The 27,595-nt window shown below is 37.5% G+C and overlaps 1 protein-coding gene across 1 annotated transcript in view; it reads right to left on the bottom strand.

Moving 5' to 3' along the window:
• lonrf1l (LON peptidase N-terminal domain and ring finger 1, like) overlaps window positions 1-26,101 on the bottom strand; it is a 62,249-nt gene extending 36,148 nt beyond the window's left edge. Inside the window, exons 1-4 of the mRNA XM_051927812.1 lie at window positions 25,287-26,101; window positions 10,450-10,565; window positions 9,279-9,401; window positions 1,065-1,217 (exon numbers count right to left, since the gene is read on the bottom strand). Of these exons, the coding sequence (XP_051783772.1) occupies window positions 1,065-1,217; window positions 9,279-9,401; window positions 10,450-10,565; window positions 25,287-25,878 (984 nt within the window). The 5' untranslated portion in view covers window positions 25,879-26,101. The remainder of the gene's footprint in view (window positions 1-1,064; window positions 1,218-9,278; window positions 9,402-10,449; window positions 10,566-25,286) is intronic.
• Window positions 26,102-27,595: the final 1,494 nt, after the last annotated feature.

Raw genomic sequence — 27,595 nt, 5'->3', positions numbered from 1 at the left:
TAATTTTGAAAAATACCATGATATAGAATTTTGGTCATACTGCCCAGCACTACTTGAGTATCATCGAAAATCTATGGGATGATTTGAAGCAGGCTGTCCATGCTCAGCAGCCATCAAGAAGAATGGTCAAAAATACCTCCATCCAGAATTCAGACACTCATCAAAGGCTATAGGAGGCGTCTAGAGCAGGGGTGTGCAAAGTCATTCCTGGAGGGCCGCAGTGGCCGCGGGTTTTTATTCCAACCCAGTTGTTTAATTAGAAAACAATCCTTGCCAATAATTACATTTCATGGCTTGTTAGTGCTTTAACTCTGCTATGTCAAGTCATTCTCAAATCCTAGATTTTTTTTTCCATTCTAAAGATATCCAAATATTTTGAAGTGTAAAACGGATGGGTAATTCTCAATCCTTGACTTTTTTGTCTTCTCTTTCCTTCCAAGTATTTAATTAAACCAAATAGTGCATGATAAATACACACAGGCGTAAAGGGTAACAAGCAAAATGGATAACTGCTGGTTTCTTTTGTCATTTGCATCTTATTGCTAATAAGGAGCAATTAAAAACCAAGAATGCAGCTGTTTAAGACTTAAATAAGCAATAAGGGTTCAAAATCTTAACGAGGGAGATAACTAAAATGAAGCAGAAGTGTTTCTAGAGCAATTAGTGCTTCTTATTAAGCAATTGGGTTGGAACAAAAGCCTGCAGCCACTGCGGCCCTCCAGGAATGACTTTGCACATCCCTGGTCTAGAGGCTGTTATATTTGCAAAAGGAGGCTCAACTAAGTATTGATGTAATATCTTTGTTGGGGTGCCCAAATATATGCACCGGTCTAATTTTGTTATGATGCATATTGCATATTTTCTGTTAATCCAATAAACTTAATGTCACTGCTGAAATACTACTGTTTCCATAAGGCATGTCATATATTAAAAGGAAGTTGCCACTGTGAAAGCTCAGCCAATGATAAACAAAGATCCAAAGAATTAAGAGGGGTTCCCAAACGTTTTCATATGACTATATATGATTTTAAGTTACAACAGAATTAAAAAAAATGCAAACTTACCTGGTCTGCATCACAATATTTATGGATGAATCTTCCCTCAGAAGCAAAGTCATACAGAACTTTACTACGAAAACAAGACGAAGAACATAACATAGTTTCTCGCAGTTGCTCCTTTACATTTTCTGGTCCAGGGCACAATAAACCACAAAGACCCTGCAAAAACAACAATATACCATCCTCCTTAAAATATGATTCTTTATCTTTATGTAACTGTAGAGCGTATGCCTTTGACACTGTATGTTATGAATACTATTTTTAAAAGACTCCCAAACATGTACACAAGCATTTACCACAGAATTAATGTTTAAAATAAACGGAAAGCAATTAGTGCTGTATGAATTCTTATGCAGATTTCATGCATATGGTAATTTACTTATGTAGATTTAGATTTTTCTAATATTTGTTCTACTGCTAAAAAAGCAAACAACTTTCTCTGTAATTTACTTTACTTGAACTTTACTTTCAAAAGTAATACAATTTATGTGGTTTCAAAAATTATAATTTTGAAAGACAGCACATTAGGAAAATAAAAAGTATAGTTTGACTTTCTTTTAAAGAAAAATAAACAAAGGCTAAAAAAAAGAACACAGATATGTAAAATGTTTATTTTAAGCTTTGTTATCTTACATCCTGAATGCTACTAAAATAAATACAATTTTTTTTCTAAAATCAATTCAGAGAAAATACAATTTTTCAACTCTAGTTTCTGATTCAAGAATCAATATTTACAAATTTATATTTTTTAAGAAATGGACACACTGTTGTTTGAGAGTGGTCTTTCACAAGGCAGTGATCAGCACATATTTACCACATTTATCTGGACAAGTTTGGTATTTTTCAAGTTTAAGTTATTTCTTCATAATCATCTATATATATATAATTCACTAAGCCGCCAACAAGTAGCCACCCATGGAAAGCACGCAAGACAGCCACGCCCACTAACTCTAAGACCATTGGATACGACGAAAACTCGCAGAGCCACGCCCACCAACTCAGACGCAGCAACTCACAAAACACGACGTCATTGGATACGATGACAGCTCACCGAGCCACGCCCACCACCTCAGACACAGCACCTCACAACACAGGGTGTCATTCACGTTCGTCTCTGCTAGACTCCACATGCACGTCTGAGCCACGTTGACTTTTCATTATTCTTTTTGGTTACGAGACACGCACCACCATCGCAAACTGTTTTACACGCCATGGTCTTAGAGTTGGTGGGCAGGTCTCCGTGAGTTGCTCTTGCGAGAGGGCACATGACCAGGCGGTGTGTATGCTTTGAGAACGAGGGTGGACGCGGCAGGACCATGTAAGAAGAGGCATGTTTGTCGCGGATATGAATCGCTGAATGAGCGTGCGACGATGGTCCTCCAATTGTCAGCCACGGACAATTGTATGTTTCCCTCTCAAAACACAATGAAAGAAGCAGTCTTTAAAAACCAATAAGCCCTGTGCCTCCGTTTCATTAGCGTCTCACCTGCTTCACCGATGCAGGCCCTGCAACAGTCGAGACGCTCTCTCAGCAGCTGACCTTCTATACAAGCTGTGTGTGTGTGTGGGTGGGTGGGTGTTAGTTAATTAGTTACTCGAAGGATTTCAAGATTTAATATGCACAAGCGGTAACACTGCAAAAGCAGCCCAAACCAGAAAAGACGGCTGGCAAAAAGTGGCCGACAAATTAAATGCGTGTGCATTGTACTTACTGAAAGCAGCGTTACGGATTTTGCAAATGTTCATTTTTTTCCCTCCTTTTAGACAACTGTGTCTTTCCGGAAGTGTTCAGCCATCAATAAATAATTATGCGGTGTATGCCTGCAGGAACACGTGCAGCGAGCGAGCGAAAGAGTGAGAGCGAGCGACACACACACACATACAGGCGCATGCGTGAAAGAGAGAGCGCTGGACACATAAGAATAATAATACTTCGTTACATTGATATAGCGGTGTTCTCAGTATTCAAAGCGCTATCCACACAGGGAGGAACCGGGAACCAAACCCACAATCTTCCACAGTCTCCTTACTGCAAAGCAGCAGCACTACTACTGTGCCACAAGGCAGTTAACACTAGAATTACCAGAGCCTACGAAAAAACTTGTAGATCAGTCCCACCTTAAAACGCTTCGCATTTCTTCATCAGCGTCTTTTGTCCTTTAAATGTGTTGATAAGCAGCAAACAGCAAGCAGTCTGCTATCACATCCCCCCACCGGCACACAGTTTTCTCAGCTCAAGTCTGCTTACCTACTTGTCAGTTGCTTAGAGCTGTATAGAGTGAGAAGTCATGCAAAATGACACCTTTTATAAATACTATATCGTTATTTGGAACACTTGCATTTAATGTGTGCTCCGTGTCTACAACGATCTATGCACAGTAAACACATCATTAAAACAAAAACGATTTTCATGTTTTAGTAATAATTGAGAAAATGTAGGCATGAAGTGTATAATGTGTGAAGCCTGAATTCCAAATATCTTCATACACTTTCACAAAAGATAAAAGAATAACAGAACAAATGCGCTTTTTTTCTAAGGCTATAACCGAAGAAAAAGAAACCAGGTTAGTGCTGCTTGCTGTCCTGCCTTCTTGGGTCATATACTGGTTAGAGCTGCCGATTCCAACTCATAAGGTTCTGGGTTCGAGTCTTAACGTCTTCCAAAATAAACGTTTTGAGTAGTAAGCTGTTCTTATTGTTAATATTATACAATAAATGCATACATTTGATTTGCGACTGTAACAGCCGCTGTAAATGTATAGTACTTGTCAAAGTTAGCACCTTTTTTTAGTTTTACTAGTTTTACTTTATTTACTTATCTTCCTATAGCATAAAGTCATAAGTATACTGCCGAGCTTCCTTTGTTTGATCGTCAAGGGCATGCTCACAAATTACACGTGTAATGCCACGAAAAATACCTGCTGACACTTTAGTACGCGAGTAATTGTACGAGAATGCAATTAGAGTTTTTTTGGGCACATACACCACGCTAGTGTTTAGATTTGGACGGTGTAGCGTTGGCGAGCTCTGTAAGCTGTGCTGTTTCTTTGACGGACAGGTGATTGGCAGGATGACGCCGGACTTTCGCCTTTACGCCTGGTGCAGCTGCGTTGTTCTTATATGTGAGGGGACGTTTCTTGGGGTGATGGCTTCTGTTTTCTCCAATCTGAGTTCACCTCTGTTATAGCGCGTCTTTATTTGAAAACAGCAGTGTCAGATCGGGGCGAGCGCGAACGCTAACTTTGTCAAGCGCTATAAATTTACAGCAGTTGTTACAGACGTAAATCAAATGTATGTTTTTATTGTATAATATTAACAATAATAGCAGCTCTCTACTCAAAACGGCAAACTTGAGACACTGCCAGCATCGAACCCAGAAGCTCGAGTGGGAGTCAGCAGTTCTTAGCATTGCACCACGCAAGCTGTCGCATCAACCGCTTACTGCAACCTGCTTTCTTTTTTCTTCAGTTATATTCTTGAATAAAAGCGCACTTGTTCTGTTATACTTGTACTTTTTGTGATTATTTGATATTTGGACTTCAGGCTTCACACCAGTCATTCTCAGTCACACACACCACTCACATCCACGTTCACAGTTTTCCCAGTCTCATTCGCGCACAAGTTCTGACACGGTTTTATATACAATCATCAGATTCAAATGTTAACAGTTCCCACACACAACTGCTGACTCCCAATCAAGAGCTTCTGCACCAGGCGTAAAGGCAAAAGTCCGGCTTCATGCTGCCAATCACCTGTCCTTCAAAGAAACAGCACGGCTTACAGAGCTCGCCAACGCTACACCGTCCAGATCTAAAGGTGTATGTGCCCAAAAAAAACTCTAACTGCATTCTCGTACCATTGCTCGCGTACTAAAGTGTCAGCAGGTATTTTTCGTGGCATTACACGTGTAATTTGTGAGCATGCCCTTGACGATCAAACAGAGGAAGCTCAACAGTTCACCTGTGACTTTATGCTGTAGGAAGATAAGTAAATAAATCAACTCGCATGTTATTTATTTGGATCAAATAAAGACGCGCTATAGCTATTTATCTATCCCCTTAGCAGTTTTTATAAATATTATATAATAACAGTTATAAAGACACTTGTTCATGTTAATTGCAGTCTCAATTGTTAAAAATAATATTTTAAAAGGAGCATCTCACATGAAAATACAACGATCTGACTGACTGACAGTGCATACCACTTTATATGGTTAAAAAGAAAAAAAAAATAACACTTTCTTTCCAGCGGGGAATCGAACTTGGATCTCTAGGGCGCAACAGGCCTGCTGCGCACGGATTGGCTGAGCAGTCTGTGTCAACTATCCGCAACTTAGTATGTATCGTGATCGTGACTTAGAGAGAATAAAAGTGAAAAGAAAAAAAACTGAAACTTTTATAAGTCCTATAAATGTACACCGTATGTTACAGACGCAAACCAAGTGCATATGTGTACTGTATAATATTAACAATAAGAGCAGCTCATTACTGAAAACAGCAAATGTAGGAGTGAGTCGGGATCGAACCGGGGACTCTTTATTACACCGGGGACGTTTGATTACAACTCAGCAAATCTTACCACTACTCTCGGAAACTGTTGTTTTTTTCTTTAACCTTTTGTGAAAGTGTTTACTTGATCTTTGGTCTTCATGCTTCATATATTATATAGTTTATGCCTACATTTTGTTATTTACTACTAAAATATGAAAATGTTTACACAGATTACTATAGAAACGCAACAAACATAAAATGCATGTGTTCCAAATAACGATCTATTATTTCCACTCTAAAACTCTAGCAGTTCAGTCACTCCCAGATAATCAAACAAGGCATGAGCTGGGAAAACTTAGTGAACAGTCTGCGACAGTGGGGGATGGAATAGCCAGCTGCTTGCTGGCTCATCTTAATCTGCACATTTAGAAGACAAAAGAGAGGTGAGAACGGTTTTAAGGTGGGCCGGATCTACGAGTTTTTTCGTAGACTCTGGTAATTCTAGTGTTAAAGAATGCACCAGGCTCGATTTTGTTTTCACTTCTGTTTACAGCGATCGGGTCATAAATAGCATTGTTGAAATGTTACTTTTCTTGGTGGCTTATTACATTACGGATATTTCACATGTTTATTTTTTCCCCTGTGCTTAAAAGACATTAAAAAAGTGTTTCTCAACTGTGACTCTGGAACCTCACAGTACGCAAGCTATATTAAGCGTCAACAACGAAGACCCGCTACACCTTAATCTACAAGTACTGACAACTGTGTCGTTCAGGAAGTGTTCACCCATCAATACATAATTATGCGGCGTATGCTACGCTGCGGGTTGGCTAGTATATATATATATATATATATATATATATATATATATATATATATATATATATATATATATATATATATATATATATATATATATATATATATATATAGTATATAGACTTACCACATGCAATTGTGTTCTAAAGTGAAGCATTCTTTTTTTAATTTAAAAAACCTAGCTTTGCATTTTACAATGGTGCTGAAGGAGAAGGAGTCCAAATGTGGGAACAAAAAGCCTACAAAATTATTGAATAAGTCCACTTTAAAGCAGCAAATGTTTTGATTAAAAAAAAAAAAAAGTTCCTTCTGCATTTCTGTGCCACGACTGAGACAACTGATGCACATGGGATGCAACACATGTTATTGTAGATTCTTAGTTCTCTTTTCTTGAAGTAAAGATACATTTTGTGTTTTGTTCATCTGTTCACAGCAGTTATCATGGGTGGAGCTTTGATATCATCAATCAGTATTTACATCTCAACATAGATCCATGCTGCAAATTTTCATGCTTTAGACTGTCCATGGTTTTTCATCAATGATTATACACTGCCATGGCTTGTAACAAATAATGTTCTTTATAAAGGTGTGGTAAGGGTTTGACAGAATGGCAGAGAAGTCAATATGCAATAACATCATCTGATTTGACTATACATACACCGTCAAACCACTGTAGCCATATGTGATTCAAAATGTGCACCTGCCACAGTATTAATTATGTCAGGTCTATTCAAATCATATTATTTATATGCAACGTGAGCAGCGCATACTGAATCACATCATATACAGTCACATTCCACACTGTATTGGTCCTTCCCAAGATAGCCTTGGTGCGTGTCAATAACTAGCAAAGAAAGCCAACAATTAATTGTCACATTTCGTACATTGCCAGATGTGTCATGAGCATGCTGCCTTTCAACATTAGACCCTTCACCTGCAGCTTGCTCCTTCCACTCTCATTGCTTTTCTCCACATGGAAATTGTTCAAAGGGTACATACCACTTACTCCAAGTTGCATGAAAAACATTTTAATGCCACTCCTGGTGATTTTATGTATGACTTAACTAAACTGAAATTCTGTCCAGTCATATTTTACATGGCCTACAAAGCAAGATTCATGCTGAGTGGCAGCATGGTGGGTGTTTATAAAGCATGCATATAAAAGCTACATCGTACTTTATACAAATGGTGATAAATAACTGAATACATTACAATACGTTTATATCAAACCCTTACATTTCTGAAAAACTAAGGTCACCGGATTGTCAATACTAAAGTTCACAATGCTGAAAAACATGTAGGATTACTCATGTTCTGTGGTGTGTTGTGTGCATGCAATGATGAAAATATACTGGGTAAATGAAAAGGGCAGACTTTTGAACATTCCATCTCTGTGTCACTTTTGCCGAGGACATGTTTTGAGTTACGAGTAACTTTCATGGTTTCTTCTTGGTGGACAATTACTCAAGCCCCTAATATTTCTGTTGTCAATGACTGAAACAACTGTATTGTAGATTTGTCTATTATCTTCATCACACATACTGAAAGACTGAGCTATGGTAAGTTTGAACTTTTTTTCGGTTATTACTGTCTAGCTGTCTATGAAACCAAGACAGCAACTAACCCCCAGGCAGCAACATTCAATAATATTAATTATAACAGAAGCAAGAAGAATTTTCAAGGTTAAATGGATATACTAGAGGAAATCATGCCACAGGATTGAAAGATTGCAGCAGAGGGAAAGGAGCTATTAGGTTAGGTTTGGTAGACTGTTTTTTTTTATCCCAGAGGGAATTTTGTGTGAAGCACACACAGCACTGGCCTCGTTTTAAAATGGCTGAACCTTACAAAAATAGTTTGCTTCTTTTTTTTCCTCTAAAATAACACAGATACACTGGCTTACAATATGTAAGCAATCTCAGAATTTGGATCATTTAATATATTCAATAAGTTTTAAGGTTTTTATCTTCCTATTTGGACCCATGACCTCCATTTTAAAACACAAGAACAGACTAGATACTTCTGTAACTTCATGTTTAGAAAAAAGAAAAAATGTAGCATCTCATCTTCCTAAATCGCTCTCTGTGTGAATTTCTAGTCGGTGCTTAAAATAAAAAAACAAAAAGTTTCTGTTCTGTTTGACACACACAAAAAAATTAATAATAAACTCTACATTTTTTGAGAAAACTAAAAGAAACTAAAATGTGCTAAGCATGTCCTGCATTGCGCTAACTACTATAGAACCAGAAAAAGAGTACATTTTTCAACATACAGAACGTGATGTGAGTGACATGAAGATGCATGTTCTCTACTATACCATGCATCTATAAAATTACCTAGCTAGCTTATTAAAATTTCAGTTCCTGGGAGAATTTGGCACCATTTATAATTAAAATCAGCATGAAATGATAGAAGACAACAAACGAATCTCCTATACATCAGACACATTAATGTTCTTTATTTTTCTTTGGTTTTGGAAAGACTGCACTGATTTGGGGATTAGCGAATATAAAGGAAAGACAAAGGAAGGTGCAACCGTATTCCCACAGAATGCCTGTAGGTTCAACTGCAGCTACATGTCCACAATTACATTTTCCCCATTATTTGTAAACTGATGTTTATACAATTAGAAAGACAGAAAAGAAGAAAAAAAAAATCAAAGAATTGTACCTGTAAAATACTGTCAACATGTCACATTTTTTCTCTTGGAACATGCAAGTTCAGTACAGTATATAGGGATTATACAAGACATTTTATGAAAAAGAAGAAAAAAAAAATCTAAATAATAAGGATCTCTGTTAAAAAGTAATAACTTGCGTTTCTTTTTCATTCTTAATGCTTTTCAACAACATTTATCTCAAGACTTTAAATGTAATGATTAGGTACAGAAATTTGCTGAAGAAATACATACCTGTTCAATTTCTCTCTTTGCTGGTATGAAATCTTCATCTAAGGCAAGACAGTGAAGAAAAAGTTGAAGAGATTGCTCAATATGGCCAATGTCTTTAAGTATCTTTCCTTTTCGAAAGCAGCCCTACAAAAGTGATGATGAGAAAATGTACTTCATACACCGTACTAGAGTTGGGGTACAAGGCGAGAACCAACGGAAGGTTTGTGAACTAACATACTCAATATCAAAATGAAGATTTTTTTAAATGCAGCTTCATTATATTTGACCCATAACTTTTACTATTACTTAAAACTACATACTCATATTGCTGCCCTCACTATCCTGCTGAAATGAAAAGCTTAGTTTCTCAGGGATCACACAAGTGGTCTTCTGTCTTTGTATATGTTTGGTATAATAAAATTGTTCTCTTATTAGGTTATTAGGTTCACAATGAAAATTATAAATACTTAGTAAAACCAAGAGTCTTGTTTAATGAATTTTAAACACACACACACTGCACACTAAAAATGGCATATGACTTTGATTGCATCGTCCCATTCATAAATGATACTGGAAATGTTGTACATTTTCTGATGAAGATAAATAAATTTTCAGTATTATATTTAACATCTGATTGTCCTGTCCTTTACTGGAAGAAATACTGACTGACAAAACTTTTCCTGTAGTTTTTTTTTTTAGTCTGAAGGACCGTGCACCATAAATAAATGCTTTCTCTATTAAATATGTATTGTATAAACCTCTTTCACAGGTGTTAACATGGTCCACATCAATTTGGGTCATATCAATTTCTAAATACAACATTCCCTCCACTTAGACAGCCATTCATTGTCATACATGCAGTTGAAAAGGAGAACAAAACTAAATGTGTGTTTGGTGTGCAACATCTGGTTCCCAAAATCAAAGATATAAATGACAATCAGGAGATATTTTAACGGAGACAATGATAATGCTAATTTACCAAGCTTGTTTTCAACAGATGACTAGTCAAATGACAGACATGCTACACTGTTAAAGATCTATTCATCTAGGCATAAAGTGGACATTAACACAATCAAAAAATAAAAACAGGTACAAATGCATACAAGTGCAGTCACTCAAGCAATGTACTTTTTTGATTTCTAAATTTCATTCTGGAACTAGTTTTTAATCATTCTGGATCTTTTTCACCAACCTCTTTCCATTTGAAATTTAGATTAGCAGCTTCTATTTCTTCAAATGCTGCATTACACTGCTGAAGCCTTAAGTATATCTCTGCTCTGTATATTCTCAACAATGTATCTTCAGGATCTAAAAAAACAGAAAACAGCATAACATACTTACTAATAACACTTCAAGCAAATATGTAAAACACATAGATGAATTATTGTTTAGATAAATATTAGTTTTGAAAAAATGATTCACCAGTAAATACATTACGCAATCTTAAAACAAAGGTAATATTGCATAATATATATATACAGTTGACCCTTGATATATGACTAGCCTGACATGCGAACAACTTGATTTACGACCAAAATTTTTGTTTTGATTTACGACCAACATCTTGCGTTACAACCTGAATGCAGTCACGTGTATCCGCTAGCGCGATTGTAAACAAACAGCCGAGAGCGTTTGTAAGCTTCAGTCGGAGCTCAGATACATGTGTATGTGGACATAATTTCGGTCAGTGCAGTGATTTATATAATTTTGTTCGATAATTGCTAAGGAAGGAAGAGAAGGTAACGAAGGTAAAGAAAGCGATCACAATCGAAACGAAGAAGGAAATTGTGTGGAAATATGAGAGTGGTGTTCGTGTGACCAATCTTGCTAATATGTACAGCATGTCGAAATCCACCATCTCGACAATTTTACAAAGAAAAGATTTGTATATGGAGGCTCCTTCCAAACAATAAGCACCTTCCATTTCATTCTCCTCCTCCTCCTCCCTTCCTGCAGCCCAAAGATGTCAAATTAAATGGCGAGTACAGTATGAAATTGTTGTTTCTGGTAGGCTAGGCACTTTTTATAACTTTTTGGTTAGTACATTAGCAAAATTATTGGTGTTTTGGTAAATTATGCACATTATACAACCCTTTTTTATTATGAAAAGGTTAAGTAAGTGTTGCTGTGGGAGGTTCGGAACGCATTATGGGTATTTCCATTATTTCTTATGGGAAAAATAGTCTTGACTTACAACCAACTTGAGTTACAACCAGCCCTCGCGAACGAATTGAGTTCGTAAGTCAAGGGTCCACTGTATATATATTTCAGCAGATTTTTATGATATTCTTAAAGTTTGTAAATAGTGGGTTAAACAAACATGGGGGGCAGCTGCATTAGAGGTTTTATGTTTATTTAACATATGGTAAGACAGCGGACCAGGTTACATGTAATGCAATACTGTATACGGAAAAAAAATTGTCAACAAATTTTAGCCCTTTGAACTTTAACACATTTTGTTCATCTTTTTTTTCCATGTAATTTATAAAACAGGAAGTAAACAGATGGATTAAAGTGGTAAACTCACTTTTAATGTGTGTAATGACCAGAGAGAACAGAAAAACAGAAGCTACAGCTGGAGAGAGACTATTTAACTAAACCTTCTAGGCTCCAAGCCCCAAAAAACCATCCAGTCCACACTGGGCATTTTATAAAACAAACATGCTAAAAGTAGCTCATTATTGTTAAAATACACTGTCCTAATCAGTGTGAATTGTTTTTAATTACTATAATGCATGGACCAAATGACAGGGATCACTTTGAGGCACCAGTACTATGTGTCAGAGATGCTAATTAGCAACATGGGGTGTTCTAGAACTGTTCTGTCTCCCTTTCCCTTCACTCTATACACAGCCAATCTGAAATACAAGTTCAACTTGTCTGCTACAGAATTTCTCACATAACCCCTCAGCTGTGGACTACACTGACAATGGAAGACGTGGAGAAGTATAAGAAGGTTTTGGGGACTTTGTTGCATGATGCACGGAAAACCATCTGAAAGTTGACATTTCCAAGACAAAGGAGTTGGTGGCAGAATTCCAGTATGCCATGGAGCTCCAGTGATCGATCATGGTAATAGATAAGGAGGACATTCAGATATATAAACAAATAGGGAGTTCACCTGAACACTAGGTTAGGTGGACAATACAGACCTAATGGGAGAAAAAAAGCTGCAAAAGCAGGCTGTTCGTTTTGAGAAGGCTCACATCAGCTTAACAAGTTGGTAGCATACACTTGTCAGCGTCTTGTCTTCTACACGAGAAATACCAGCTCAGGTGATGCAAGATACCGGAATAAACTGATCAGAAAGACCAGATGTATTTCTGGACTAACTTTAGACTCAAACAAACCAATGGCAGGCAAATAAATGATGACAAAATTACAGGCCATCATATCTAATGCTGTTCGTCCTTTTCATTACATTTTGTCTTTGGGCACTGTTAGTCACTTGCTCATTACACCAAAATGTGCTAAAAAGCTGCCCACAACTAATGAGCTGAAACGGTGCCTGTAGCCATGCCTCTTTTTACTATTCCCATCATAACCCTAGTCATTTATACATTGGTAAAGGTTTTAATTTCTTTGCAAATTCTAAACAATAAGTGCACAGGATGGGCTGGATCCAAAACTATGCCTTTATGCAACAGTTTGATCTTTATCTTTAAAGTTTGTAAAGGACAGCCGGGTCCCATGCCCGGCAGGGACGCCTCTGCTACATCTGTTCCGGGGGAGCAGCCATGGACTGTTCAGTACCTCCCCCGGGACGCTTGGTGGCAGCCTCCCTGGCAGCCAATGATTCCCCAGCCTAGCGCATGGCTCCATGGGAGATGGAGTCCTCCACAGCCTGGTTGGGGGCTCGGATGGCCGCCAGGGGGAGCTGCGTGGAGTCAGCAGCCTGGCTGGTCATACCTTCAGCCCCACCCGGAAGGGCAATTAGGACCAGGTGTCCAAGCACCTGGACCGCTTCCGGGTGGGATATAAAAAGGGCCAGCCACCACCACTCAGGGAGTCAGAGTTGGGAGGAAGGAGAACGAAGCCTGAGGAGGAGTGGTGGTGCTGAAAAGAAGTGTGGTTAGTTGTGTGCAATTTAAGTGCTTGTGGGACTGTGTTGGGCCAGTGGGACACGGGGAAGACGTGCCCCACGGCTGAAGATAAAATAAAGCGTGTTTTTAAGACATACGGTGTCTGTCTGTCTGTGCCTGGGGCCTGGTCTTTTACAAGTTCAAATTTAAGTTTAGCATTTTGTATATGTAATGCAATAGAACTTTTACTTGCATGTCTCCCACAGACATTCAAAGACAATGAAAACAGCATCATATATTCAATGGAATAAATATACACAAAATGTATGGTATGTACAAGGAAACAATTGTGTGTTTTTTTTTTGTTTTTTTTTTTTTTTAGTTTAACTGGCTGTACAGTAATCTTATTACCTGCAGATAAAATCTATCTCTGATTCTACTTGGTGCAAATTCTAATGATCTCGTACTGGGAGAAAACAGAAAAAAATGATTGTGCAGAATGGCTGTTTTATGTTCTGTGTTGTTGCTGGAGCAAGTAAGCATCTCCTGAAGGATCAATAAAGTACTGTCTACTTTGCAAACTTGGATAATGACTGTGTTACATAATTAAGCAATGCTAAACTACTGAACATGATGCTTTGGTGAAAAACAATTTAATATTGATGCTTCCTGTCACAGTACAGTACCTGCCTGGGTATGCTGCTCAAACAACTACAGAAAAAAAAATTAAAAATATAAAAATTATAATGCAAGAACTATTCATGGGTAATGTCCATCAATGATCATCATGGTAATTGGAGATCTTGAAGTTTAGCAAAGAAAAAATACTGATTTTCTGTTTTTTTTTTTTTTTTGGATTTTACTTTACTTTACTTTACTTTACTTAAAACCCCGAACAGCCCTATTGATTTTTGATTGTTTGCTTTTCTCTCTCTCTCTCTCTCTCTCCCTCTCTGACATTCTCTGCTCCTGACGCGCACTCCTTTGAAGAGGAAGATATGTTTAATTGTGAGACGGAACTGTCATCTCTGTCTTGTCATGGAACACAGTTTAAACTTTTGACTAAAGGGTGTTATTTCATATCTAGAGGGCTCTAATAATGTTTAAAAAGCGTATTTAGAAGGCCATAAACGGGTTTTCTATGCTCTAACTGCAAAAATATTCAATTTATAAATAAAGAATCCTACTTCGCGGAAATTCATTTATCGCGGTAGAGTCTGGAATGGATTAACCGTGATAAACAAGGGTTTACTGTACTAATAAATATTTGATTATTAACAATTAATGTCCATTACGTGATACCCTGCATTCCCTCTTATTTTGCTCTCCAAAAAAGAATGCAACTTTTTTCTAATATAGTACCACAGAGCAGCCTGAATTTGAAAAAGAAAATGTGTGATAACAGAAGGTATTACACCAAATGACATGTGTTTTCTGGTACAGATGAAAAATGCAGTAATGCCCAGTAGCAGTACAATATGAACAGAAGTCCAAGAAATGTGGTAAACGTACTGAACAATGAGTCAGAAACATAAATGTTTATATGGAGTTCTGAACTTGATGACAAATTACAGCAATAAATTTTGGCAGACTTAACTTTCAGTGTATTTTGCATGTTGGGTTGAGCACTGGAACGTTATTTGGACCACACTATCCCACTGGAATGTATACTGGCAGGTCAGGAAGTAGAGCTGTCAAATGTATTAAAATATCAATAAGTACTAACTAACATTTTTAAAGTGGTTTCAATACTCAGTTTTCATGCTATGGATTAGACAGAATACATTAGAAATGTACTTCGAGTACTGTGGCAACCCCTAATGCAGGGGTGCCCACACTGTTTTCGGCTTGCATGCTACTTTTAAAATGACCAGGTCGAAATGATCTACCTACATTAAAAATGCTATATATACACACTGAGTATACTTTATACATAAAATATATGTTGTAGTACCTTGCATAACTGAATAACCCTTATGGTACAATAACAATTCAATACATTTATAGTCACTACAGTATTTGGATTTAATAAACTTCATGTGGGAAAAGGCTGACTCACATAAATAAGTAGAGCCGAATAATGCAGTCATGGGGGTAGCACATTTCCTCATGTTTGGGTACTTTTCCTTTGCAAGTAAGTTCCAAAACTGTCTGAGCCCCATACTTCAGCTGAATGTCATCCTGTAGTGTCAAAATCTCATCCTCCACTGTAGAGGAGTTTTAGGTGAAATAGTGTTGCAATTTTTGATGCGGGTGAATCACCCTCAAAATCTTCCCTAAATGGATAGCACTTAAATGTAGCGATTGGCTCAAGTAAAGCTGAGTATTGAAACTGTCTGTCAAAGTCTGACAGATAATTTTCAATCTGCTCTGTGTAGCGTATGCTGTCAGGTTGCATACACGCCTTCCATTGTGTCTCCAGGTCTGACGCAAGGTTTTGGATGTTCCCCAAATCAAGTTGTTGCAGCTTTAAGTACAGGTGTTGCATTTTTTGTTTGAAAGCATTAACTGAGCTAATCACATTGACCATGGTTTTTTCTTTTCCTTGCAGCTGTAAATTAAGCTCATTCAACATGTTGGTCAGATCGGGAAAAAAATGCCAAGTCTAGCGGGCATTGATCGTTATTAAGTTGCTTGTATTCTGCATGTTTAATGACAAGGAGAAACTCCTTTTTCTACAGCCAGGGGTCTTGAAATCTCAGCAGGAATTTCTCCCTAGCCATCTGCCTCAACGAAGGCCTCTTTTATCATCTCTCCATCTTGGAAGGACTTCTTATGCTTAATGATCAAGTGACTCACCTGGAACGATGCTTCGGTGTGTCTGCCTTTGCTTTTGAATTCAGCCGAGTGAAAAATGATGGCTGTCCAATTAACTGCGATTTTAGTTCCCTCTCCTTTCTCTTTCTCAGATCGCTTCGAAGGATGTCAGTTTCATAGTTTTTATGAACAGTTTGAAAGTGCCTTTCCACATTTTCCTTCTTTGGAATAGCAATGATAGATTCACAGATCAGACAAACGCACCTCAATTGTGACACTGTGAGAGAAAAAAAATCCTCTTCCAATTCCACATCCAGCCCATAATCAACAATTTTTTTTTTAATCCCTTCTTTAGTCGATATAAATTGGAAGGCTAACTAGATCACTTAGATAGCCGGAGTTTTGCAGTAGCTCGCGCGTTTGATCGTGCGTGCAGGATGACCAGTGTGTTAGAAGAAAAGAGATCAAGTTGCAAATGCCATAGGGAGGATATATGATAGACTAACATTTAAAAAAAAATTTTTTGAATACAACGCGATCTACCTGCACTACCTTTCCGATCTACCGGTCGATCGCGATCAACGTATTGGGCACCCCTGCCCTAACGGGAGCAGCTGGAAGAAGAAGTCTTAGGCAACACTTGGTATACTGTATCTGTTCAGATTTATGAATGAATGAATCAATCAATCAATAAATTGTATGTGTCTGAATATTTTAAGTAAATATGCCCCCTTAATAAATACATATTCAACTAGGGATGCCAAGATAACAGTATTTTTGTATTCAATAACAGTACCAGTGAAATTTTATGATGCAATGGCTTTTCATTAAAGTTCCTTCATTATTAGTTAAGCGAACAACATTGTGCCTTTTTCTATAATACAATGTAAAATAAATAATAACAGTAACAACAGCTTTAAAACAGTGGTATATCCATCAAGTAGTTACTTAACTATCATTTAAGTAAACTAGTATCGGCATTCATAAATATCAAAATACAATGCACGGCTTGAATTTTAATGTGTGGCAGAGATGGGAATTCCATTCCTCCCAGTGTAACAACCAATCAAGGGTTTATAATCTTGGTGGATTTCAGCACAGGGTTTATAAAGAATGATATATAATGAACTATCTGATGTATTTTGGCATGCACACATCTAAAATGTATTCTCTAACATTCTCTTTCCAGTAACTGAAAAATACTGCTAAAACTCCATACTATAAATAAAAATTCAAACATTTATTACATGTACTATAGAATTACTGAAATCCAATAAAATTCAGGATATATCCATTTAAACAAACTCTTTAAAGTTGTTTTTGTAATTGTAACAACATGCGTTTAAAGTCTGGTTCACCAAAGAACAAATGTATTAGGTTTGTAATATTTGCTATTTTAAGATATACTTGCATCATTAGCTGGTTAAAACATATTACCAAAGAGTAATATTTAACAGATGACTCAAAATAATTCAAATTTCAAATGTCACAAATTAATGGTGCTTTAATTTTCCAAATCTGTATCTACTTTTTTTTTATCTTTGTCCCAACATCCTGTGTGAAATCAAACTCGCCAATTTTAAATTAATCCTTGATTTTAAAGCTTCTTCTAAACAGCCTTTGTTTTGCCATTTTCAGGGTTTCTTACATGAGTGATTAAACTTTGTCATTACTTATGCCTTTCTACAAACTCAGAATTCGAAAATGACTTGGATTTTTGTTATCTGTACTCAATAAAGTGACAGCATTACATACTTCGGTATACCACTCAAATATACAAGATGTGTCTTTACTTATAGCAGTGATGTACAAACTTTTCAAGACTTGCTACCCCTTTACAGCTCTACAGACTCTCTGTGCACCACCTTAAGAATGCCTTGTTCATTAGTAGTAGCAATAATTGGGATACAGTATATACTGTAAACTTTACACAATAACAAAACACATAACTCTTTAATTTACCCTATTCTGATTTTTTTTTTTTTTTTAATTTATTTTACTCACCATTAATGTGTCTTGGAGAGGTCCCTGCAGGTTTGGCAAGATGCAGGGCAGTGTTAGTCCCATTACTGAATACAAGTCAAAACTATGTCTGTACTTCAATTTTAGTCCAGTGAGTGCAGAAAAAACACAGTTATGTCGTTAGTATTTGCAACAGGAATGTCACAGCCACATCTGAAAGCACTGGATGTTTGGTATGTAAACTTAACTAAACATTTGCCAGTGATTTCTGCCGATATTAATTTTTAAGCCTCATTTTGTTGAAGTCTCTATTAGGTTTTGTTCCTGACCTAGTAGGAGATGATGACCAGAGGCACTAGTACAACAACTGAAAGGATTGCAAATCCAAAACTTTGCAACTTCAGTCACAGGAAAGCACGTACATAACTGAAGAGCCAGATGTGTGAGATGCTCATTAATAACCCGGTGGACTGTATCAACCAAGATAAATTTGTTTGTAGAAAACAATTTGTTCAGTGAAGAAACATCTGCATATTGTTCTCATCTAGACATTAAGACCAAAATGCAAGCTTTTTAACCACTGCCCTGATTTTATCATATACATCAAATACATTGCTGGTTAAACCCCAAAGGTCGATATTTCAATTACTTGAATGAGAAAAAAATGCTATAAACATAGCCTAACTGTGAGAGAAAATCAGCATCATGAAGGGTTGCACAATATACTGATACTAGAAAAGTACAGAAAAGCCTGAAGTTTAAAATGGTAGGGTTCCAGACGTTTTCAGTACCGACAGTAAACGTCTCCTTTCCTCTCAAAACCTTCAGCCCACCCCCTAATCTTGTCACTCACTATTGTAGATTTTGGAAAACGCCCACTTTACAGACTTCCGAAAACAAAACCACCTGCTTTGGAACTGTGTTGGTACTGGTACTGAGATCTGAAAGATTGTAAGCAGTCTGAAAAGACAAATGGGTGGTCATAAAAGGAATCCTTATGTTGTGGGTGTCTTGTTTCTAGGTGTCTCTGCAACCGCTGTCTCCATAGTTGTGATGGTCTCATACTACAGTATTTCTGGAAAGCAACTCGCCACACATTGCAGTTGAGGGTAATAACTACTAATACAATTAAAGCCCAAATCAATTTATTTGTCAAAATATTAACGCCTTTTAGCCACAAACTGTTTTTGCTAGGTCGTTTTTGCTGTTTGATGATCTCTGTTGCTGTGAAACATTAACTGACGGGAAGCTCTCTGGAGTTCCAGACAAAATGCTGGCTTCAGCTGCTGCATCAGGCTTGATGCAGGTTTGTTAGAAGATTTAGCTTTAATCGTCAACTTTAACCACCGATCCATTCTGTTTCTGAACTGGTATTTCAGTGTTTGCAGACTTGTATTTAGCAATGAAGCATGCAGTTTGGCCTGTCCTGATCATTGCATGTTTTTGTGATTAAGTGTTTCTGTTAACACAGCACATGTTGTATTAATAGGGAGATGTGCCTTGTCCTTCGAAGCATCGAAACACTAAATAAATTTATTTTTGGTATTAACAAATGTAGCAGCTCATGTCATTGCTGGTGCAGACAAGTAAAATAGCTTTTTCGTTTGAATCTTGCCATGATGTTTACTTTGTACAACTGTTGTTAGCACTGCCAGTTCTTCCACATCTCACACACTTATATACATAATTAAGGATGTATGTGAAACTCCTAATTAAACAGAGCCTCACTCCGCAACCATAAAACAACCCCACCCCGCAGACAAACAGTAAATGCCAATTAGAAAATAGACAAATACTTGGATCGATGGACAATTGTAAAAGTGTTCATTACAATCACAGAATAAATTAGTTTCTCAGGACTATGTACAACACTATAAAAAGGAATTAATCTCATTAACTTTTAATCTACACTTACAAATGTGTGACAACATAACTTAAACGACTACTTCTAATCTGATTGGTAATGTTATTTCACCCTCACAGCTTGCAAAAATCTGTTTCTAAACTAATTTTATAATGGGGTAAAACTGGCAATGACGACAGCCTGTGTGTGTGTGTGTGTGTGTGTCTGCATTTCCAGACATGACTTCTATATTTTTTTTGCCCCTAACAGCTGGTGATGCAGTGCTGTATCAACATCACTGTGAGTCATTTTCACATGTAGTTTTTGCTCACATTTTTCTCGTATTATTGTGCCTTCTGAGGTAATCTGTCTACTTGCAGTCACATGTCTGCTGTACTGTCTGTCTTTCTCGGTACTACCAATACTTATAATAAAAAAAAAACAAAAAAACTTGGATTATTACTTTTTGACTCTTTGGTATCAATTTCGTGCTCAAGTATCAGTTCTTGCGAGATCTTCACATTCAGCTATGCTCCATAATGCAACGCAATCTTTAGATTACTGCATATGGATATACTGTAAAAGTGAACTACAAAATTGTAAGTATTACTTACAGGGTAATTTAACTGAATATTTTTGTTCATGCCAACCAGATCATTAAAGAAATACTTTTGTTGACCACCTGTTCTTTGCCATTAAATGGCTATACACTATATACAGTAGCTACTGTATGTAGATTAATGAGCATAACAGCTGCCTAGATGAAACATGTTTGTGAAAATGGGCACACAGCAAAGAATTGGCCTTAAATGGAAAGGTACTGCAAGGAAGTACTAGTATGATATTGACAGTAGCACAAGCAAGTGCATATTCAAGGATATGGCAGGCTTGTTTGTGGAAGTCAATAGAAGAGGAGGGATCTGATTATTTAAAAAAACTCTTAAAATGCTTTCATAAAAATGCCTATAAAGAGGTTAGGTATCATGCTGAAAAAACAAACCTGTCAAAGAAGGTAAAATGACAAACTACACCCGTTAATAAATTTTAACTTTATCTCTGCAGAAAGATGTTCTCTGGTCACCTCAATCAATCAAACTCAAAAACAAAGTCACTGGTACAACTATTTATTGAATATCTAGGACATTGTGCGAATTACTTGAGATCTGAAATTTAAAATTCTAAGTGCTAACATAGTAAACAGCTACTTTTTCATTGCAGTGTCTCTCTATTCAACATGAGTGACACGATTTTGATGAAATGTTTAGAGGATAATTAAGTTTATTAAGCCACTCAAAAACTGCGGTGGGTTGGCACCCTGCCCGGGATTGTTTCCTGCCTTGTGCCCTGTGTTGGCTGGGATTGGCTCCAGCAGACCCCCGTGACCCTGTGTTTGGATTCAGCGGGCTGGAAAATGGATGGATGGATGGAAGCCACTCAAAAAAACTATTGCATTATTTCACAATTATTATTACAGTATTTCACAAAAGAATTAGGGTCAGTGATAACACTGTGTATGTGCCTTGCTCTGGCTATCTAGTGACAGCTATTGAGGAAAAAGTTATAATAATAACTGAACTCAATAACTGAACAAAATTTTATAGGCATATATTGTACATTTAATCCTGCATGGTTTGTGGAGTATATTTAATCCATGCAGTTTAAGGTCACAAGAAGCCAATGATAATTTGAGTGGCACTGGGTTATAAGGCATAATGTAAATGTGGTTGGTATGCCAGTCCTTTGCAGGGCACAATTGCACAGCCAATTAGAAAAAAGTGTGCTATCTGCAATCCAAATAAAAACCTATTAAGTAACTGTTTAGATGTAATACAATTATTTACAAATTAATATTCTGAAACAGGATGACCTGGTCGTACAGTGGCCAGTGTTCATACCTTGAATCTTTGGGTGCTCGGATCAGAGGTAGAAAAAAGGGGATGGATGTTATTTACTTCACAGCCCATGAAGGACTAAACATATTTCCTTAACTGATAAGGATTATTGACAGATTTCCAGTATTCACTGTTAAAACAGGTAATTCTACTGTATACTGTTAAGCACATTCACTAATACAAATCAATCCACATATACCCGGGGATATTGTTTATTCCTGCAGATGTGAGGCAGGAATGACAGCTCTGTGTCACCACTCTGACACTGTTAAAGTTCTGTATTAAACTTACTAAATTTTAATCTGATTAAAAGTAAATGAACATCCATAACATTTTTTTCAGTTCTAATGCATAAATAATCTCTGTCAATAGCTGTTAATACATGACTGATACACATGTGCATAATAATAACAGCAACAGCAGGAAAAGTCTTTGCCAAATAACACAGTTCTTTTGTGAAATAAAACAATATAAAATGTTTTCTTTTTAAGTGACAGGAATAAGCTTCCATAGAAAACTCTGTATGTGAAACTGAAATAAATACAGCCTTAACTGGGTCTTTCATTGGCATATCTAAATACTTCTACAAACCCCCTGCTTTGTAGGCACATCCTGATTTCATAATCCTTACAGACATATTTCAAACTAAAACAAACACTAAACTGATGATTTTCTCAATATAAAAACTAATTGAGGTAAGTCACCAAAATAAAAACGAATATATAAATGGTCAAAATGTTGTAAAATTAAACAGAAGACTAACCTGAAAATGAAATGATAGCTGAAATGAAAATATAATTTGAAAAACTAGAATAATAAACTTGACCAGCACAGACCTACTTGGTCATACTTTTCTCTTGCAATATTCAGCATAAAACAAACTGACTTTTGAGCATATTTCTCATTGCTTTTCATTACTTCATACATCACATGGAACGATACTTGTTAGATTGTTTAACTAAATATTATTAAATGAGTAGCAAAACATGATGCAACAGTTTGACAAATTTAAATCTTGTCAGTTAAAATACTTTAATAATCAAGTAGTAGAATAAATGAATGCTACACTCTTAACAATTTGATAGTTAAAACCTCAGCTGTATTGCAATTGACTGCATTTGAAACTGTGATCCGCACAATGACCCAGTAGCAAACACTACCATCTCACAGGTCTACTCTTGGATTCCAGGTCTGTTTTTGAAAAATGCTAAATGTGGAGTTTGTGTATAATCCTTTTATATGTGTTGGTTTTTCCCTCCTACATCCAAACGATGCACATGTTAGGTTAATAGATGATTCCAAACTGGCACTGTACGAGGGATTGTAGGTGTGTGCATGAGCTGTCCTGATTATTCAATTGCGTGGTACTGGCGCTCCACATTGCACACTATATTAACTTGGTCTAACATACTTTGAAACCATTTATCAATTTAATGTGCCCTAGTTTTTGTACCCTGCTTTTCAAGTGCACAGAGTACATAAGTACATAATACTTAAATTATAGAGTTCTTGTTTTTATTTGAAGCTACATTATCATTATTGGGAAATAAACTGATTTGTAGTTTTCAGACAGTCATGCACGACTTTATATGTTGACAGCATTCAGTGTGAGTAGGAAATTGCATGTAGGAATGCAGACATAAGAAAATCAAAAATGTTGGAGCAAGGGTAATGCACAATTCTAAACAGTGTACAGAAAAAAAACTAATGCTACAATTTCCTCAAAATACCTGTTGGTGATAAATCTTTAAGTAATTAACTAGCTAGGTTACAAAATGTGTAAATGTTATAAAAAATTTCTATTCATATATTGCCAACCTCTATTATTTTTATGAAACTGCTGCATTATGTATGTAACTATTTGCTAGTACTGGATATCTCCTTTTCATATAATAGTTTTAGTTTTTCCTTCTGATGCAGACAATTCCAAATCACATTAAATACCTCTGGAGACAATACAGCTCTGCCTGTGTGGGCTTTGGGCCATGACAAAAAATGTAAGGGAAAAGCTTAATTTTAAAAAAAGCTTTAATGAATAAATTAAATGTAATTCGCAAGAATCAAACCCAGATTTTTTCAGTTGAGAGGCATTCATGTGTGGCACAGCTTATCTGTCAACAGAGAACACTTGGCTGTAATATTTCTTGCCAATCCATGGGACCCTAAGCTATCTCTTGAACAGGCAAAGCGAACATCTACATGTCAAAAGCATCACTAATGATGAGAACTACCTTGGTGCCACATTTCATGTGTGTGAGTTAAAAAAATAAAACTCTGCATAAAGAGCAAACAGAGATTGTGCTTTACAGATCTACAGATTTACTAGTAACTTCTTCTTGTGCATAACAGCTTATAGATGAAAAAACACCTGGAAGTAGGTTATCAAAAGCCTGTTTCTAGCTTCCTGCACATTCTAGTATTGAAGGCAGAAAGTGGATACACCAAATTAATGCAACCTGGTGTAGAAAAATGAAAATGGAGAGTAAAAGAGGAGGACCATCAACATGAAAACTGGGACTTACTTAATACATTAAAAAGATTGGGTGGGGCAAATAAATAGCTGTAAGCTTAAACCAGTCTCACAGATAATTTTCAAGCTGGGAAGTACCACTGACACATAAATAATAAAGTTGAATACTTTGTAGAAGTTAATAATAATCTGGTTATGGTCCAAGAAAAAAGTCATGGCAACAGTTAATAATTTACTTTCATCTTCATCATTTAAGCACATAAAACAAATCTGCACTGTATAAGCATTTGCAATAATCATTTGACATAAACGTGCCTTGATTAAAGCATGCTTTTCATTCAAAACGTGATCAAGCATGGCCAAGGTCAGGGTGAATGTAAAGATTTCAGCTACACAGGCTCTTCGACCTAAAGCTTAGATTTGGTAACTAAAAGCTGTATACCCACCCCTTTAAATGAATATTACAGAAGAGTTTTGGGGCGGCGTGACCTCTTCAGTCGTATTATACAATACTTTCAAGTGTGCGCATGTACATAGTTACACAACGGGGGTCAGAAGGGAGTTACACAAAAAAGTCGACTGGGCCCAACTTAAAAATGCCCAGATACTAATAGCAGTTCGACTACAAGGCACAACGATTTCTTCAAGATGGGAGGAAGAGACCAACTCTGAAACAACCAATTCCGTGTATAGCATAGCGGCACTAAGGTTATTTTGCAGTTTAAGAAATACAAATAACCAATTTGTACGTATATTTACCTAAAACTAGAAATCCTCCTCTCAAGCACTTACATGTTTGTTTGTTTGATAAGGTTCGTAAAGGAGTACTTATATAGTTCCAATACCATTGTCAATCGTATTCGTAAACTGTTCATTACCCCTTTTGACACTGAAATTAAGAACCCAGCTGGCGGCTTGACGGTTTATCTGTCTTTCAAAAAATGTCTCTAACCAGTGATAAAACACCAGGTTAATCTAGGAACATGTTATCACTGCATTTTTAAAATACGCATGGCCAGTACCCGAGAAGTGCTGAAATTTTAATAAACTTTACCTACATCTTAATCTCAAGAAGCACCATACCTGTCAGCAAGTGCTGATTGACCAGCGCGAGGGCCTCTCTAAACCTCCTCCTCTTCACTTGATCTTCGATCTCCCCGATGGCCCGAGCTGTCCGGATCTCTCTGGGGAACCACTTTTCTAGCACACTGACTAACACGACATTTGGCTTTTCACAGCCAGACTGCACCTTCTCATTGCAAACCGAGCATTTGGTTAGGAGGCTCTGCTGCGCGCACCTCTTACAGTGACTGTGTCCGCAGCCCCATGTCACCGGATCTGCTAAAAACCGGTGGCATGCCGGACAGTCTAGTAGTTCACCACCACCCGGCGTGTAAGAAGCCATCAAGCCCGTCTTCAAGTAGTTTTGAAGAAGACAGTCCAACAGGGTATTCAACTGTTCCGGTCCCACTGACCCGTAGCGTAGGGCCATTGCGAAGCTGTCCAGTGCCTCTTTCAAGCGACCCTGTGCCGCGGTGGCGACTATAGGCTCGTCGCCTGATAGAAGAACTTGCTGCGGATCCACATGAGTAACAACGTCCCATTCGCCTCCTTCATAGAGGTCCCACGTTCGTTCTGCGGGCAGTTCTGCTGTCCCAGCTTTCAAGAAGGACATTGGTACAAGCTGAAAGTGGACGACGTCAAAACATATTTATAAAAGCGAAGCGGTATAGAAGTCCCAGTGGGAAAATTTAGTGAAGCGAAATAATATGAAAATGAGTGGCAATAAGAATGACAAGAAAGATCCCAGTAAAACTAAATCACAACAAAGGAAAGCAAACTAGACTCTTCGAGCCGGTTCGTTACATAAAAAAAGCTATCACGTGCGCGTTATTGCTGAGCTCTGATTGGTCTAGGCGTGCCGATTACAAAACCGCTTGTGTGGAAGTTTCGTAACCTGCGCTGACGAAAGGGTATGGGCGGGAGGGGACGCAGCGCATAGCGACACAGAGCACCCTTGAGGGAAAGGCGGAGTAACGACACTGGTGCACTTCAAGAGAGCATCCCGTGCCTCTGCAGTGCTGCTTCTAGAACTTTTTAAATAATAGTTTACAACCTTAATCAGTAAGTGGGAGCACACGAGTGTTTGGTGTTATGTCATCATAAGCGCCGATTTAAGTAAAACCATTTGGCGCTTAGTTGAAATAATCTTGTTTCTTGGCAATTTATGAAAAATTCCACATCAAATTAATGTAGAAGTTAATGTTTTTCATTACTGCCTTAAAACACTCGCAAAAGGATAGTGATAAGAAAAATGAAAATTAATATTTAGAGAATCGTACTTTCTGTAAGTGTAATTTTTCCATAAGGTGTTTACAGAATGGTTGTGAAAAGCTGGGCATTCATATGTATCGTTCGGTCTCTACAGCGTAGCGGACGTCTTCGCGTGGTGTGTGTGTAAGGGGCTGCAGAACTAATGGGACTCCTCATCAGACATCCACAAAACAATCCAACGGAATATACATTTAATTTTTGAAAAACAAATACTTGTTCGTTATTAGGTTAAACAATACAGTGAGAAGCTTCAGTGTCGTGTTGCCTGACATTACAGGCAACAGTCGACTTCAAGGATGGGTGCTGTAATAAAGATATTTGCAAAAATTAGCTAGTAGTTAGCTCTGCGATGGGCTGACGCCCTGCCCAGGGTTTGTTTCCTGCTTTACGCCCTGTGTTGGCTGGGATTGGCTCCGGCAGACCCCCGTGACCCAGTAGTTAGGATATAGCGGGTTGGATAATGGATGGATAGCTAGTAGTTAGAAAAAAAAGGTCTGAATTGGCATAAACCACCATAATTCTGGGTGTTAATAAGAAATGTTATGATTTACTTAGAAGTACATAATAAACAAGAATAGCTGTATCAAATATCTGAGCTATTAAAATGTGTGCTGTTCTCTGAGAATCACCACCTTATTATGGTGGAGAGGGTTGTATCCCCCTGGAAGCTATGTTGTCCAGAACAGAAGGTTTTGGTAGGGCCTCCTAGGTTAGGGGTTGGACAATGGGCAATTCACAGTCCCTAATTATGCAGAATTACAAATATAAAAAGAGTACTCTACCTGGTATGGGATTACCAGGTCCTTTTCCTAGAACCAGGCTTTGGGGGGAGTACCCACAGGCAGGCACCTGAAGGCTGTGCCCAGTCGTGAACAGCCCAGTCTCGTGACGTGGGACTACCCTCTTGTGGGCCCCCTACTTGCATCAGGAATAGGGGCCAGGTTCGATGTTACTTGGGCGAAGGTCAAAGGTAGTGGTCTCAGCTGACTAGACCCCAGACACATAAACTGACTCTTGAAACGTGGAATGTCACCTCTCTTAATTGAAAGGAGCCACAA

The sequence above is a fragment of the Erpetoichthys calabaricus genome, chromosome 5, assembly GCF_900747795.2.
Source record: "Erpetoichthys calabaricus chromosome 5, fErpCal1.3, whole genome shotgun sequence".
NCBI classification, from domain to species: domain Eukaryota; kingdom Metazoa; phylum Chordata; class Cladistia; order Polypteriformes; family Polypteridae; genus Erpetoichthys; species Erpetoichthys calabaricus.
The sequence above is the reverse complement of the archived record's forward strand: the minus strand, read 5'-3'. Positions and strand labels throughout refer to the sequence as shown.